General features: G+C 40.4%; 1 protein-coding gene across 2 annotated transcripts; it reads left to right on the forward strand.

Annotated features, from left to right (window-relative positions):
- The first annotated feature begins 1,225 nt into the window (after positions 1–1,225).
- Positions 1,226–11,604, forward strand: pi15a (peptidase inhibitor 15a). 2 transcript variants are annotated; one of them, XM_042399706.1, is made up of 7 exons: positions 1,226–1,243; positions 4,937–5,167; positions 5,311–5,635; positions 6,702–6,820; positions 8,489–8,621; positions 8,711–8,826; positions 9,935–11,604. In XM_042399706.1, exons 3-7 carry the CDS (start codon positions 5,360–5,362, stop codon positions 10,068–10,070), a joined length of 780 nt encoding a protein of 259 aa, XP_042255640.1. In that variant the 5' UTR covers positions 1,226–1,243; positions 4,937–5,167; positions 5,311–5,359; the 3' UTR covers positions 10,071–11,604. The 2 variants fall into 2 exon arrangements, with proteins under 2 accessions (XP_042255640.1, XP_042255639.1); XM_042399705.1 differs by lacking the exon at positions 1,226–1,243 and having other exon boundaries at positions 4,828–5,167.
- The last annotated feature ends 3,251 nt before the right edge of the window (positions 11,605–14,855 follow it).

Genomic DNA, 14,855 nt, shown 5'->3' on the forward strand with positions numbered 1-14,855 from the left:
GAAAATGAATGCTGAAAATTCAGCATCTTTCTACAATATCTACAGACAGATAATGATAAGTTAATACAGCAAAAGCATATCACAGCTTTTTACAAAGCTCTGTATAGGTTTGTTTTGGTTTTGGCAGCTCACTCCTGAGTCCCAGGTGATAGTTTTTGTTACCTGCTGTCATGAAGATACATCATAAAATACCTAAGCTCTAACTTTGGGTCCTGCTGGATTTTTCATGTTTGCCTGTCTCGCTCTCAGCTGACATCTGAACCTGAGAAATGTCTGTGTGTAACCACAGTCCCGCCTCTGTCCAGTCTTACAAGGCGTAAGCATCAAAGATGGTTGTAAATGTCTTATAGATGGGTGAGAATATGTGGGGGGCAAAGGAATGTAACATGTCAAAAATAGATACACAAGCTGAGTGACTTATTCCTGAAGAAACCCCCCCCCCTCTAGTAATCCCTCTGGTTTTTCCCACACTCTAAACAGTGTTATGGGAAAAGGGGGGGTTAATTGTGTATGCTCTGCCGACAAAATGTTTGTTAAGATTGTTTGAAGCACTTTACAGGCCCTTGCATAAAGCTGATGGGGCAGCGACTTGCTGGTTTTTCTGTTGTCTGAGAGGTCTCTTATGTCATCTACTTCTAGGAATCATCCATCTCAACTGGAGGAAAATTATTTTACAAGTACTGCTGAATCTTAACTGATCCACCACCTCAATGGCTCTCATCTGCTGTTTACTTGGTATTTACAGCCTGTTTCCTTCCTGTGACCGAGGTCGGGCACAAAGTCACCCTAGATTCCACTGAGCAACCAAACAACAGCTAGACTTGTATCTAGACAACAACAGGGAAAAACATCCAGTCTGGAATAGATTCTCTACGGTCATGTTTGTGAAAGTAGCTATTCAGTAAATACTAGGCTATGTGGCTTTGGGTTATATTGGGAGATCTTTCAGCAATGAGAAGCCTACTGTAGTTACAGTACTATTTACCAACTAGTATAGTAGCCAGTCTCAGATGGATACTATGAAAAAAAGGCTACTTTATCAGTGATATTGTATTAGCACCTTGGTGTATACAGTCAAAACACAGCAGGAATTTCATTTTGAATCTAATTGAAGCCCTCTTTGATCAGAAGACTCAGATATTTATTGACTTAATTACTCTGCTTGTTACTCTTCAGACAAGGGAGGAGTATTAATCCACTCCTGAACTTCTGACGGGGACACAGGGTCGACGCTTTCTCACCCGTAAGTTTTTGGTTTTTTTTCACTGTCAACAAGCCTTTGCCCCGTTGTAACTTAACAGACTGTGTGAAACATACAGTATTTGCTATGTAACTGTATATTCCACTGATACAATGTTTAACAGCTGCGTGTGGAAGAAAGCAGCCTGGACAGCTTGAAGTTAGAGACTGGGCTTCTTACCAATGTAAACCACTCTTGAAATGTCACAATTTCTTTTCGAACCCCCTGGCCAACAAAAACCAACTCATGACATCACAACTTCCCAACCCCTAAGCTGCCCCAATACGATTGCCTTTCCAAAAGCCAATATATTAAACTTCTTTTTGTACAAGTCATAAGTACTCTCTCTTATCAAACTCCTTACATTTCCATTTTTTATATTTGGAATGTCTGCATTAAGTAATAGTATGGCGTTTTGGGATATACAGTTATTCACTTTTTTTGCTAAGAGTTAGATGAGAATATTGATACCACTCAGGTAAATTTGAAATGAGACTCAGCAGCTGGTTAGCTTAGCTTAGCACAAGTGGAAATGGGGGGAAACAGCTAGCTTGGCTCTACCCAAAAGTAAAGATAATCTGCCTAAAAGCATCTCTAATCCTTATTATTTGACACATTATATTTTGTTAGTCTAATTTGTACAAAACCTTAAGGGTAAAAACAACACTTCTGCAGTTTTACAAGGAGTTATGTTTCCGACTATTTCCTGGAGTCTTGTCATCAATGTGACGTTGCCAGGCAACCAGCGGAGACTCCAAAAAGTCACTGGCCATGATGTTGTCTGATACATAACCGAGCCAGACAGAAGCAGGCTAGCAGTTTCCTCCACTTTTCGGTCTTTGTGATAAGCTAAGCTAATTGGCGGCTGGCTGTAGCTTCATATATTTATTGTTCAGGCAGGAGATAGGTATCTAACTCTCAATTAGAAACCAAATAAGCGTATATTCCAAAATGCTGAATTCTTTTAGGTCGATTTATAAAATAATATAAATAAATGATCAACCAAACACAAAGCGTCATGACAGCCCTGTGAAACAACACGATCCTATAAACTAACTATCTCATCTTTCAAAATGCTCCTAAAAGTTTTGCTCTTTAAAGTCATATTAGACCTCTTTTTCATTCATCCATTCACATGCTGCCGATCTCTTAGTTGCTTTCCCATGCATGGTGGATTCTGCCAGCACAGTAACAATAGCCTTGGGTGGAGTGCACAGCTGAGCTGGAGTCATGTGCTGTGATTGCTGGAATAGCGGCCAGAGCAAGGAGCCATCCTTAGGAGATTTTATTACTTATTGAATTGTCCAAGTCAGTATGCTGTGCTCCAGACCCAGGTCAAAAACTGTCAAATAACACTTTTTTGCTATAGCTTGCTTGGAGAACTGATGACTGGTTGTTTTGGACATGCATTGCACAATTTTACTGTAAGTGATGCTTTATACTAGTCAAAACCATGGAAATTCTATTTACCCAGAATTTGTTTGCACTTGAGTTTTGAATTCTTCTGCCTTGATTGGATATCTAGAAACACAACCGGTGCAACACTTGTTGAGTCTGTGCCTGTCTGCAGTCTGTAGGCTATTCTTCTTTCTTGCTTTCCTCTTTTGCTCACTACTGTCTGCACCTCATTCTGTCTGCCGTACTGGCATCAACACTGGGCTTCAAGAGGCCTCCGGAGAGGGGGGGAAGCATGGGGAAACTTGGAACAATATGTTGTAGGTAAATAAATGCTCTGTCTGAAAAAGAATGCCTTTCCAAAACGGACCCAGGGCCCTCAGAGCAGCATGTGCCCCAAATAATGCCCCAATTATTCCTCTGATAATATGATAATAATGCTGCGTCCTCTGTAAAGTCACTGGGTTCACTGTGAAAACAAGTACCAGCGCTCAGAGACTGAGGGAATATCATCTGGGGCCTTGAGGAGACTGCATGTGAAGAAACTGTGTGTGTGTGTGTGTGTGTGTTTGTGTGTGGGGGAGAGAGAGGGAGAGAAGCATACTGTAGGAGCATAGTATTGTACTCTATCCCGGTTCCAGCTTTTCCACAGTGAAACTAAAATTTTGACTCCATTGTTTAGTCTTGGATGAGAAACCTATAGCCAAATAAACATTAAGATAGTGTGAAAAGCTGTGAAACAGGTGGACGTTAGCTAATCTGATGATATGGATTATAATATGGCTATAAACCTGGGGATAGGATCTCAGCACAGTGTCGATCAGAATCTTTGGCTGGCGGGCTGATGCTGGCTGCAGAGTGGCCTGACTATTGATTCCAGATGAGAGGATGAGTCAAAATACTGAGCAGATGTGATGGTGCAGAGTCATTATATTATAGAGAGAAAGAAAGAAAGCACATCTCAAAAGATATTGAATGGATTGCATAAAATTTATGTTGTTGGATATAATTCTGTGGAAATTGCTTTAAGGTATCTGCATAATGAAGCAAGTTGAGTTCATTCAGATGTAGCTGATGGTCTAAATTTTAGTTTAAAATTAAGGTTGAAATCCTACGCATCCTCTTGGTGTACCTGCTTTTCCTTTCTGGCCTGGTAGGTGTTAAGGGCAAAAATAAATAAAGCCAACATCACATCTCCAAACGTCCTGCTGACAATTACCTCTAAAAGTGTCTCCTGTTCAAAATCAAGACTCATCAGGAAAAAGACTGTTTAGTGTCTTGGCATTGAGGACACTACTGGATCTAGTTTAAGAAGTAGAAATATTTAACTAATCTGTCATGATTGATCCTCTAACTATACTGAAGAAGTGCAGCATTGGCAAGTAAGAAATGAAATGTATGGATGAAGTGAAATGGAGCAGAAAATCTTTGCTGTGCACCACTCATGAGTGATATATCCTCTTCCACCATTCCAGCACCTGAAAAGCACATCACTTCCAAGAAAATTTTTTTGGGGAAAAGAACAGTTGTCAGTAACAGAAGAGGAGGAGAGAAAGAGAGTGAAGAGAAAAAAAAGTGAGGGGGGGTGGAGGAAAATTGTTCCTGCGTCACGTTGCTTTAATTTGTTCAGCAGCTGCCAATGAAAATGATGACCTGCAGAAGGTTTTTTTTTTTCACTTGGCTCCGCATCTGCCCTGGCAAACCACACAGCTGGAGCCACACACTGAACAAGTGTAATCTTTATAGTATAATGAATATGACAAAAAAGACTGATAGGACATATGGACCCAGCTCTCACACTGATTTGACTAATAAAACTGCTGGCTTCCACCTATGAGTGGATGTTCTGACCGGTGACCAGTGGTGGGAAGTGCACTCTTTATCACCTGCATGTGGAACTGATGTGACAGTTTGATTGCAAAGAGCTATCAAACCTTTCAATAAACTTAATTCAACCAATTTAGCCAATTTACTTTAGATTGTGGGTCCATACTCAAAAAGATAACGTCTCAAATATTAATGTAAATCACACCAATATTACATTCAACATAGAACACATTAACAATACATGTTAAAGAGTTGTATCCCCAGCTGAGAACCCAGAAAGAGCCATTAATGGTCATTGAATGTGCTTCATCCTCCTTGATACACTCAGCTATTAATTTTCTAATCAAATATCCTTCCACGTTCTGCAGCTGCGCAAACCTAAAGCAGATGTCTTGATACAAGTCGACATGATTTACCAGGAATACGGGTTAGAAGAAACCAAACACAACGTCTCCAAATGATGCTGTGTTTCAGGTGACAAGGAGGGGCTGTGCGTCTACCTCCGAGGCAGGCGCACTTCCTGCATCGTCCACTGCAATATATAAACCCGCAAAGACAGACTTTTCCTGAAGCCCTCAAACAGTCAGCAAAGCGCAAAAACTCCTCACCAGCAGCCCTCCCTCCCTCTCCAACCCATTACTGAGCTTTTAGAGGTGATACATCCCTGGCAAGGCAGGCACCAAGGTACCGCTGCGCAAGAAAAAGGTAAGACAAAAGATTATGCGTGTGAGGGAATGTCACTGGAATTTCTGTACTTGCATTACAAAGCACGGGGGATTTGAAGATTGCTTTGTCGGAACTGTGATTTGCGCACAATACTTAAAGTGTGTCTTTTGCTTTGTTTTCAGATCAGTCCAAGGCGCGGGATATTCTGTCTACAGTTTCCCAAAACCAAACATGAAACGTCTGTTATTTGCCGTAGAGCTAATACTTCTTTGCATATCTTGCGGAGCAAGTGCATTGGCAACGAGTATTCCTACTGTGTCCACATCCTTGCCAGCCGCCAATTTCACCAATCTTGGCGCAGCGCACAGCTATGGAACAGACACCACGGCTATTTCTAAAACCAGAAGGAAGCGTTATATTAGTCAGAACGACATGCTTGCCATTCTTGATTACCATAACAAAGTGAGAGGGAAAGTGTTTCCTCCGGCATCCAATATGGAATACATGGTAAGTGAAAGCTTTCATTCAAACTTTGTTCTTTTTTTTTTTTTTATCAAGGCGCGTTACATTATCAACGAATGCATGATTTTTACTGGAGCCATATTTACTTATACTAAATTTGCTGAATCATTTGAAGATTCTGTTTGTGTCCAACCTGCATGAATCAATTAAAAATAGCTAAAGGAAATAATTTGTCATTGGGAGATGGAGAAACATCTGATTTTGGTACATGTGTTTGGTAGATGCTGAAATGACAAATATATTTAAGTTTCTTGGCACCTTCAGCTGTTGAGCAGATTGCCCTGCTGTAGACCACCAAAGTAGCCCCTTCCAAAAGGAAGAGGGGTCATGTGTGGTACCAGTACCCTGCTGGCAGAATGATATGGAGAGAACAATAGTGGTCAGTTGTCCCCTTATTGGGATTATGCCAGAAATGTTAAATGCTTGCAATTTCATATACATCATGTGTTTTCAGTTACAAAATAACAGTCAGATATTTTCTATAAACGTCAATAACATAGCATTCATTTAAGTTCCAAAATCAGTAGTAGCACTAATGCACTTCTTGAGCTGACAACAGCACCTGAGGCTGATGTTTAAATTTGAGAATGGGGGGCACAATATGAAGTCCCTGTAGTTGTAATAAGTAGTGGAAACCGTAGAATGAGTCATCAGAGGAAGAGTTTCCCCAGTACTTCAGTCATAATCCCAATGAAACCACGTGCACAAGGGTGCTGACAGGTTTGGAATTCTAACATTCTCTAAACCATCATGTTGTGAAGCTATCCAACTTTCTGTCATCATGGACAAGGTTTGTTGTATAAAAGTGTTACATGGATGGTGAAGCAACTGACTTTCCTCCTCTTATGTAACTGTTTTGATGGATGACTTGATGCTTCTTGCCATGGTAACACCTGTAGCACTGCCATGAACTCTAAAAGTGCCGACTCTTATCTCGCATCTTACTGCTGAATGAGGCATAGATGGAAAAGATCTTTAGTGTATATTTTCCATCAGTTATGTAATGGGTTTCCAAGTTCCCACTATGTCTGTCTGTGTGTGTGTGTTTTAGGTGTGGGACGACACTCTGGCTAAGACAGCTGAGGACTGGGCTCATGCCTGCCTGTGGGAGCATGGGCCACCTCACCTCCTCAGGTTCCTGGGTCAAAACCTCTCCGTCAGGACAGGACGGTGAGTGACCTTTGACTCCCCACCCCCTCCCCGACATCTGCTGCTCCTCTCAGGGATGACTCTCTCTCAGCAGTCATGGTCGTTGCCTTGCAGCCCCCTTCTTCTTTCTCCTAAAAGTTTTTGCACTGTGACCCGGTGACTGCTAAAGGAATGCTCCTGGGACACTTCAAATAAACAAAAGCTGTGTTTTCAGCCATGACCCATGAGGACAAAGACGCATCCCTTTAGTGGGTCTTGACTTTCCATTCGGAAACACAGCAACACACCTTCACGTGTTCCTACACTTTTAGATTTTATTGAGGCTCATGGGAATACAGCTTATTCTGACTGGTCTACTTACTTTCTGAAACCCCACTAAACCTAATCCTAGTATGTTCACTTGTACTGAAATTGAGCAAAAACAACACTCTTACAAAGACAGCATTTATTTAACAAGAAATACTTTATCTAGTCTCCCTTGAGGTTTAGGAAAACTTTTCCATTGGAGTTTACTTGTTGGAGTTCAGATGTTTGCATTATTATTCTGTGAAATGCTTGAATGCTTTAGGAAATTAATAACATTCAGTGTCACATCTGGATTTTTCAGAGGACTACTCCCATAATACAATGTTATAGTCGAAGTTTGACCCTGAATCCGACTAAGCAGGTGTGGAGAACATTATATATACATATTGTGTTTCCAATTATTCACATCATGGCCTTCAGAGCAATGTGCTTTACACATGAACATTTGATAGAACTCTGCATTTCATTTTTGAAGGCAAGGCAGCATTTCACAGTGCAGAGCATGTTGGGATAGCTCTCAAAAAAAAGGTAAACCTGGGGATTGCAAAAAGGATCCTGAGAATTTCATCATTTCTGGATCATCTTCAAAATGAAATCTTGAAATGTTTGTCAATACGGGACTGTTTCTTACAGTCAAGTATGTGGTTTTGATGCTGCAGATATAGTATTTTGTATTCCTGAACCTCAGATAATTTTATTGTTATTGTGGTCAGAGAAGCTTGAAAAATATAGCAGATGTTTCTAAACACCATAACAACCATTTGAGGCAACACAGTCTTTAATGGCTCAGCACACCCTGTGAAAATTTTTTTGATTGTTTGAAAAATCTTGTCTTTATCCGAGCTGCATGTCCAAGAAATTCCAGGAATCCAGGAAAATCAAAAAGTAAACATAAATCCATATGTAATATGAAAAGATGTTTGGGTTACAGTATGTACCCGACATCAACTGTGGGAGGAAACTGAACCTGGAGAAAATGCACATAAACATGGAAAGAACAGCTAAATTCAAATGCTACATACACTGGAAAAGAGCCAAGATTTGAAGCCAGGAGCTTCTTACAGTGAGTCATAGTAGAACTAGAAAAATAAAACTTTGAGCTAACATCAATAAACGAATTTTAAAAAAACAACTAATTTTAGTTTTTGTTTTTTTGTCGTGTTTCATGTCAGTGTCTTAAAGGTTTCTGTGTTAAAGACACAGAACCACCCAAAATGCACGACAGGCTCTCACTATTTTCTCTAAAATAAAATGATTATTGACACATCTGACACAGTTGGCACATCACTCTCAGTCTGGTTGGAGTTATTTGTTAGAGTTATAGCAGATGTTGCTCATCTTCATTTGTGACTTTAGCTTACTGAACATGTCTTCTGTTCGCAGCTATCGATCCATTCTTCAGCTGGTGAAGCCATGGTACGATGAGGTCAAGGATTACTCTTTTCCGTATCCCCGCGACTGCAATCCTCGATGCCCTCTCAGATGCTATGGACCCATGTGTACCCATTACACACAGGTAGATAGACGATTAGAATTACATGTAATGCCTATGAATCGCTGTAGCAATGTCATCAACTGACAGCTGATCTTTCTATATTTTTGCAGATGGTGTGGGCAACATCCAACAAAGTCGGCTGCGCTGTTCACACGTGCCACAATATGAATGTATGGGGTTCAGTGTGGAAACGGGCAACATATTTAGTTTGCAACTACTCACCTAAGTAAGTATTTTTGGCTGAGCCAGGCATTATTGTATAGATCAGTTTAGGCCATCTCATGTAGTGTTAATTACATGCTGTATGGAGGTCCGTTAATTCTAATGAACCTATTAACCTGATGACGATAGGGTGACGACAGGCTTAATCCCGACACAGACTGCTCTGTTCTGTGCTGAGTTATGAAATGCCACCCATGTTGCTGGGAGATTCAGATAACCCCAATACAAGCCTGTGAACAGGTACTGCATTACCAAAGCTCTTGAGACCCATAAAACAGAAGAAAAAGTAGCAAAAAAAATTCCAAGAATCAAAGCCCACTCGGACTTGTGACTGACTTGTGACCTAGGTTCTTTAATCCCATCAGTTTGAGACATATGTAAAAGTAACACACTCTGGACACTGATGACCTATTTTATTATAGAAAATGTGACCTCTGTTCAGATACAAGCTTCTGAGTGTAGATGTGACCCGGCCTTCTGCTCTGCAGAGGTCACAGTTCTGTGAATAACTTGAGGCTGCTTTAACGCCAGCTGGTTGGTGTCAAGATATACAGTAATTTACTTGTTTTATATTTATATCTTATAGCACAATGATACTGGACTGAAATCTGATTTCTTGTTTTCTACATACAGATTATAAATCACTTCCTTACGTAATATTTTCCTCTTGAAAAAACAATCTCACATCAAGATCCATCGTTGCTGTTCGGGAGCTTTCAGTTGTAATGCATGATCTTCATCTGCAGATAGAGTGTGCCCGGTTCACAAGGCATTGTAGATTTTTTCTCACCACTTCTGGGCAAACTGGATAAACTCACTGATGAAAACCATGTGATATGATCAAAAGCTCAAGAATTGCTACTAAATGGAACTTGAGTTGACATTGTTTGGTCAAGTGCTGTTTCCAATGTCAATAATTAATGTTTAACTTCAATATCTTCATCTTTGATATGACCAATAATCTGTTTCTTTCACTTATTCCCTTAAGCCTCTCTCAATATCTTATTAATTCATCTTGGCTGCTTTTACATTTTTAGACATAAGGATATTCTGATCTTGGATCTCTGGTCACTTCCGGATCCATTCACACTGCTCGTGTTTCTGTCTTCCAGGGGTAACTGGATTGGAGAGGCTCCCTACAAAGTAGGCGTGCCCTGCTCCGCCTGCCCTCCCAGCTACGGGGGCTCCTGCAGCAACAACATGTGCTTCCCTGCTCTGAAGACAAACTACCTGCACTGGTTCAAATAAACACAAGTTTCCTCTCTGCATAAGCTGACAACCGACAGTACCACAGAGACATTATTCTAATGCCGTAAGGATTTGCACAACAGTCGTGGACCACACTATTTTGTATATATGGCTTATTTAAAGACACAAACAAACATTTGAAGGCAGCAGACGATTTAGTGTTGATGACTTGTAAATATACTGTAAATTAATTTGTTACATTTTTACCAGTATTTTTTAATTGCCATGACTATTTTAATTGATGAACTATAATTTATGTGTAGAATGGGTCCTTAAACACAGTATACATATGGTGCTGCATATGCGTTTGTCTTTACTATACAGGACCACTTTACCGTTGACAATGTGGTAATTAAGGACATAACACCATCATAGCTGCTCATACCTGCTCACTATGGTGCTATGGGCATCACACCTTCATGTTGTGTGCTCTGTCTTCATAGGAATGTTGTGATATACAGATCAAAGCTTTGAACCTCAGAGGGAAAACCTACACTGGCGTTGTCAGCTCAGTAGCTGCTGTCAGTACTACAAGCTTCATACTCAGGCTCAGTTGTCATTCCCATTTGTGTCCGAGAAACAAATTGGCAAAAAGTTTGACAAAAGTGCACTTACTGTAAACTGAAACTATATAACACCATATAGTCTTCATTTTAACGCCTGACGTCAGCATAGACAACACCTATGTTGTCAGAAGTTTGTTACAGTATTAACATGGTGTGTTTGCAGTTTAAATCTGCACTGATTCATTTGTGTCATTACAGGCATTTCACCCTTTGGGGCATTTCATTCATATCTCATCTGATTTTTCTGCTAGACACAACAAATCTGACCCAGATGTCTGTTTTATAATCATATTTGTTATACTGTATATTGGTATATTATATACCAACTTATTGATATATTGGACAAATCCATTGTTTATATTTTGTTATGATCACTGATATATTTTGGTTTTAGGCACTCAAGTGCACCTTAATTGTTTGTACATTTCCAAAATACCAGGAAATTATTATTTTTTTGTACATGTAGATAATCATTATACCTTGACTATCCTTAAACTTCAAGTATTCAATAAGTTATTCATTTTTATATGGGAAAAATATTTAATTGATATTAATTTTTTAAGTGTTTTGTAAAAGGATTGTACATATAGCTAAACAATATGTAAACGGTACAGTGTATGGTTCATTTGCATGTCAACTTTTATAATGTTGAGAAACCTTAGCTATAATGTAAATGAACTTGGTAGATTTCTATGAACTAAGCACTAGCACAGTATTGGCAAGAAAATGCCTCAACCATTTCAAATTTGCAAATCTATCAGAATTCTTTTTCAACCCGGAACAGTTAAACATATCAGCAATGTAAACATATACAAAAATGCAAACAGTTGCCATTGATACAAACCTTTGTTGAAAATAATGCATCACAAAATAGGAAATTAACATTTTCCGCACTGACTGTATTTAAATCAACAACAAGCTATTTATGCAATGAACTGCGCATTTCCAGTTGTGTTTTGTATTTGTAATAAAATGGTCTATTTTGATTGTGTTATTTTTATTTTGGACAATTCCACCCATGTTGCCTCTGGCCTAAATAGTATCTTTGTCCATTGTTTGTGCTGCCTTGTCTAGGCTGTGTGAGCTCTTCCTTGTGTCTGATATTGATTAGAGGTTGTTGCCTAAAGTATCACTCTGGCTCTTTGATTCTCAGTTTTCTCTTTCGCTTTAACAGTGCCATTGCAAAGTCCTACATCCTGCGTATCAAAGGCTTAGAAAGAGCAAGGAAAACATGCCAGGGCTACAACTGAATCCTAATAAGAGATGGTTGACTTTGGCCCTGTCTGTCCATGTCTACACAAATGAACGGACAACTGATAGGGTTTCAGGGGACCCTCTTGTTTGAGTTTGTCCAATGAAACCGTTGACCTCACTGAGAGGGAGAGACAGGCAGCAGAATGGAATGCTTTAAGCAGAAAGAGGGAGAATGTGTGTCACCCCCAGACACAGAGACTAAATCAAAGAGTGGGCAAGGAGACAGACAGACAAATCTTAAAAAATATGACATTTTCCTGCAGCTTTTACAGCTTTAGGCCTTTGTGTAGACGATGATAGAGAAAGTAGCAGAAGCTTGGGAAAAGGCAGGGACGAACAAAGAGGAGGGGCTTTGGATGCAAAGCCATAAATGCTCTGATGTGTTGGGCAGATGCTACAGTCCTTTGCACTTTTCTCCAGCTGGGATAGTAGGATATGGTCCTGAGCCAGCCTGCACCAAACTTAGATACAGACTAGGTTTTATTTGTTAGCTAAACATCTGTGTTAGCTCAGCTGCAAACTGGGCTGCGGAACACATTTATCCAGGCTGAAATGGTTGCTGCTCTGCAATGTACTTTGGCAGGTTGGAATACAATACCTCACATTTTAATGCTAAACTTTGCATAGCGTGAGGGTTTCAAATCACTTCCTGCACTTTATTTATCAAGTCTCATCTACGTAGATCAGACCAGCTGAGCACAGCACACTCCCTGGAAACAACCAGCAGAGCGTTTTCGAGGAACACATTAGTATGCATGGGAAAAATCCCTGCGCCTGGACCTGGAGCCAAACAGATGATTGGTAGACGTTTAGAAGGCACATCAGCAGGATGAGGATCAGGATGCAATGATGAGTTAGACAACCTGCTGTTGACATTTAACTGGCTTATACATCAGTGACAGATGCAGAGAAAAGGTTAAGGGTACAGATTTGGGTCAGGATGAAAGTTAAGACCTACAAATGGAGTGCAATCCCTTCATTTGGCTTAATGTTGTTTTTTTGGTGATACTCTATTGGTATTTTATGACATATCTCCAGCCTCCAGTTGCAGCAGCAATAAATCCCATTCAGCCAGCTTATGCTATCAGCCAGTGCCAACTTCTTCTGAGGCTCACGATGACGCAACTGTGTGCTCATCTGAAGGTGCACCACTTTTCCTAACAACACACGTGAGTTACTGACCTGTCAGATAAATTGTTATTGCTGAAAGAGTTCATTTTACCTCAAGCGTGAAGGAGGCGAAACGTTTATTTGGAAAGAAGATGGAGACTTCATAGGGACCACGCCAGGGTGATAGATTATTAACAGGGTGTGGGTGAGGTTGGGGGTTTCCAAACGTGCGAGCAGCCATCCAACTCCAATAATGGTGAGAAGTATGAGAAAGAGTTTATACAACGGTTTGAGTGAGTACAATACTAAAAAAGGGTGATCAATCTTTTTGCGGATGGAGTTTGGTAATGGTTTATTGACGTTTGTTGTGCAGTTGCAGAAAAAGACTCCCCTCTCCTCTCCTGTCCTCTCCTGTCCTCTCCTGTCCTCTCTTCTCCTCTCCTGTCCTCTCCTCTCCTTTCCTCTCCTCTCCTCTCTTCTCCTCTCCTCTCCTCTCCTCTCCTCTTTTTCCTGACTGTACTCTACAACCTCTCTGCCCTCCCTGACTTCAAGCACTGAATGGTTGAAAACTTGGCTTCTCACTTCCTCGAGGGGGATATCGGGAGAGGCCTCTCTCTAATTCGTTGTATTTTTCTTTTTCTTCTGTCCCTGTTGGAAGAAAAACAACTATGTTTGTTCTGCTCCCCTAGCAGCTCAACCATCGGAAATGCAGCCTGTGCCCGGTCCAAGCCTCACTCTCTCTGCAAACCTCGCTAAAACCCATCACTGCCACAGCAGCACTGCCGCTTGAGGACATCAGAATAGAGTTGCTATTAGGACAGGAAAAGCTGGACTTAATGCTCAATGTAGGAAAACAAGACTGTAAACCTTGTCATGGACAATATCAATATTCACCTCGTTATTCAAGCATTCGACAGTTCAGCTGAAATTGACTGTAGATGGGCCTGCAGTGCAGAGGCAGAGTGAGTGCTTACATCTGGACAGAGTTTCAGGGAGGAAATAAAATAGATGAGACAGTCAACAGAGTTTGTTTATTGCCAAATAAACATCTCTCTTTGTCAGGAGCTCTGATGTTTAGATGCTTCAGTGTTGGGACTGATATGGTCATTATGTACCACACAAAACAACAAATTACCTTGATAAAACAAGCACAAGCCAAGGTTCACTTACTCACTTGTTCTGGAGCTTTTGATCAAATCACATGGTCTTCATCAGCAGTTGTCACGGAACTGTCAAACTTCCCATTATTCTGAGCACTTTTAAGACTCCTTAAAAGTTAAGCTTGACAGTTCATTCTTGGCCTTAGAAACAGCAATTGCAAAACCAACTTCAACTCAAGGTACACTTAATTGCTTGTTCCAGAGCTTTCAGCTGTATCACACAGCGCCACATGGACAAGAAGTCCTAAAAGCGCTCAAAATGATTGGAAGTTTGAACATCTTTAGTTTCATGACAACACAGCATATCCCATCTGCTAATGAAGACCCTGTGATACAGTTGAAAGCTTCACACTTCCAATTATTTTGAGCACTTCTTGTCCATGTGATACTGTGTACTGTGAAAGCTCAGGCGAATAAGTGGACATTGAGTTTAGGTTGTTTTGACAACTGACAACAGGGGATGCATATTTATATTTTTATATGTATATTGGCATATCACTGAATAGAAGACAATTACATAGAAAATGACAAAAGACATATATGTTACCTGCACTATAATCATCATTATGACCACTCTGACACATTTTTACATGCTGCACAGAAAGCTTCCACAGATTTTTATTATAACTTTTATACTGGAGCAAAGCGGCTGTTTTCATATCTCTAACATGTGCATAGGTCAGGTGGGAGCCTGT

This window comes from Thunnus maccoyii, chromosome 21 (genome assembly GCF_910596095.1).
Source record: "Thunnus maccoyii chromosome 21, fThuMac1.1, whole genome shotgun sequence".
Classification (NCBI taxonomy): Eukaryota; Metazoa; Chordata; class Actinopteri; order Scombriformes; family Scombridae; genus Thunnus; species Thunnus maccoyii.